The sequence below is a fragment of the Myotis davidii genome, unplaced genomic scaffold (genome assembly GCF_000327345.1).
Source record: "Myotis davidii unplaced genomic scaffold, ASM32734v1 scaffold1535, whole genome shotgun sequence".
NCBI lineage: Eukaryota > Metazoa > Chordata > Mammalia > Chiroptera > Vespertilionidae > Myotis > Myotis davidii.
In genome coordinates, this window is record NW_006286703.1 from 23,402 (window position 1) to 26,075 (window position 2,674).

Genomic DNA, 2,674 nt, shown 5'->3' on the forward strand with positions numbered 1-2,674 from the left:
CATGATTGTTTTGCTGTAGGAGAGGCTAGGCCAAAGGCCAGGGTGCCGGGAGCCGGTCCATCCTTGCTGTTGAGAACCTAGCAAGAGAACATGGACACAGAACTTGGCTGGAGATCCTAACCAGAACTTGGCTAGAGATCCTGGCTAGGCTGCTGATCAACTGAACGCTGTCTCTGTGTCATTCCTTCTTCGCCGACTCCGTCCACACCTTTGGGGACCCCTGGACCTGGTGGGGCTGGACCCCAGCATCTGGCGCGGTGGTGTATGCAGCAAATCATTAACTCAGCTAGTCTGGGTTTTCAAACCCTGCACATATCAAAAAAGGTTTGGCTTTTGACCAACTTCTGAGAGAGACCATCTAAACCAGTGGTTCTCAACCTGTGGGTCGCGACCCCCTTTGGGGTCGCCTAAGACCATCAGAAAACACATATATTATTACATACTGTTTTTGTGATTAATCACTATGCTTTAATTATGTTCAAGTTGTAACAATGAAATTGGGGGTCACCACAACATGAGGAACTGTATTAAAGGGTCGTGGCATTAGGAAGGTTGAGAACCACTGCTCTAAACCCTTGGACTATCTTGCCTCATAAGAGTATCTTTATTTTCCTGGGTCAGGGTAGAAGGAGAAAGGAGTAAGGGCTATTGGAAATGGGGTAAAATGTTCTGAAGTTGATCATGGTGATGGTTGCACGGCTCGTTGAATAGACTAAAAACAAATGAATTATAGACTTTAAATGGGTGAACTGTAAGACATGTGAATTAATATCTCACATCATGGATAATCCAACAGGAATGGTAGTCCTGCCCTCCTCTCACCTTCATGACATCATCTTGGGTCCTGCCCATCCAATCTCTCTGAACAACCCCACCCGCCGCTGCTCCATAGCTCAGCATCACAACCCATGTTCCCCTGTATGAATGGAGGGTGTCGCCTGTTACCTGCGTTTGTTTGATCAGCTGATGGAGCTCGGTGAGAAGTTCTGCGATTCGGGAATCAGCCGACACGAGGGCCATGGTACATATGGCGCCTGGGGCAGAGGGGAAACAGAAGAGAACCTTGTTAGTGTTGTTATGGGTTAAACTACTGCTCCCTCAAAAAGGATATATTGCCTGGCTGGTGTGCCTCACTGGTTGAGTATTGACCTATGAACCAGGAGACCACAGTTCAATTCCCGGCAAGGGCACATGCCCAAGTTGCAGGATTGATCCCCAGTGTGGGGTGTGCAGGAGGCAGCCAAACAATGATTCTCTCTCCCTCATCATTGATGTTTCTGTCTCTCTTTTCTTCTCCCTCATTGGTGCTATTTCTATCTCTCCCTCTTCCTTCCTCTGTGAAGTCAATATATATATATTATGTATATACATGTATACACACACATATATATGTGTGTATATATATGTATGTGTATATGTGTGTGTGTGTGTGTGTGTGTATATATATATACACACACATATAGATAGATACATACATACATACAGTGGGGCCTTGACATACGAGTGTCCCGACTAATGAGTTTTTCGAGATATGAGCCGTCTCTCGGCCGATTTTTTGCTTTGAGTTGCGAGCTGAAATTCGGGTTATGAGCCAGCTTGATACCCCACCGCTAGTTGGCGCAGCGAACGTCACAGTGAACGCCACAACATCAGCCCAGCATCAGGTGTCTCACTCGTTCACTTTATGCGGTTAGCTCTTAGTTGAAGCATCAGTGTTGTGCTCGCATTTGTGCTTGCAGTTACTTTGCAAAACTTCGTTTTTTCAACCATGGATCTGAAGAAAGTAAGTGCGAAGGACAGTGCTGAGAAGAAGAAGCGGATGATGTGCATTGAATTAAAGAAATTATCGAAAAACATGACCAAGGTGAGCGTGTAATCGACTTGGCGAAGCAGTACGAGCGCAGCACTTCTACGACCTGCACCATACTGAAGCAGAAGGAGTCGATACAGGCTACAACTCCAGCCAAGGGCGTTAAAATAATTTCTATACAGCGGACATCGATCCATGAAAATATGGAGAAGCTGCTGATGGTGTGGTTAATGGAGAAGCAGCGCAGGAGATACCGTGACGAAGGCTATAATCTGCGAGAAGGCACGAGCTATTTACGCTGATTTGCTGCAGCAGACCCCAGGCACTTCAATAGACGAGGCATCGGGTGAGCCGGTTAAAGCCAGTCAGGGCTGGTTCGAAAATTTTAAAAAGAGGACCGGCATTCACTCCGTTGTCAGACATGGTGAGGCAGCGAGCGCGGATATAAAGGAAGGTGATATCAACGAGCTCATCGAGGAGCACTCCGAGGAACTGACAGCGCAGGAGCTAAAGGAGCTACAGACACAGCAGCACACATTGGTTTTGCAGGAAACAGATGACACGAAGGAGGAGGAGGAGGAGAAGGAGGAGAAGGAGGTTATCGCTATAAGTGAGATAAAGGAAATGTTGGGCATGTGGGAGAAACTTTCAGATTTTATTCAAAAGAAACACCCAGAAGAAATTGCAACTGGGTGTGCGATGGAGCTATTTAATGACACTTGCCTAATTCATTTCAGAAATATTCTGAAAGGGAGGATGAAACAGATCTCATTGGACAGGTTTTTATCGAAAACTCCTGTAGATGAAAGTGATGAAAGCGTGGTGAAAAGGGCAAAAGTCAGCAAATAAGATTCAGTTATTCAG

The 2,674-nt window shown here is 46.1% G+C and overlaps 1 protein-coding gene across 1 annotated transcript in view; it reads right to left on the minus strand.

The window, feature by feature from the left end:
• Positions 1-2,674, minus strand: part of LOC102761858 (SAGA-associated factor 29-like) — a 28,845-nt gene that overhangs the window by 14,378 nt on the left and 11,793 nt on the right. Inside the window, 1 exon segment of the mRNA XM_015560602.1 lies at positions 946-1,034. Within this exon segment, the coding sequence (XP_015416088.1) occupies positions 946-1,020 (75 nt within the window). The 5' untranslated portion in view covers positions 1,021-1,034.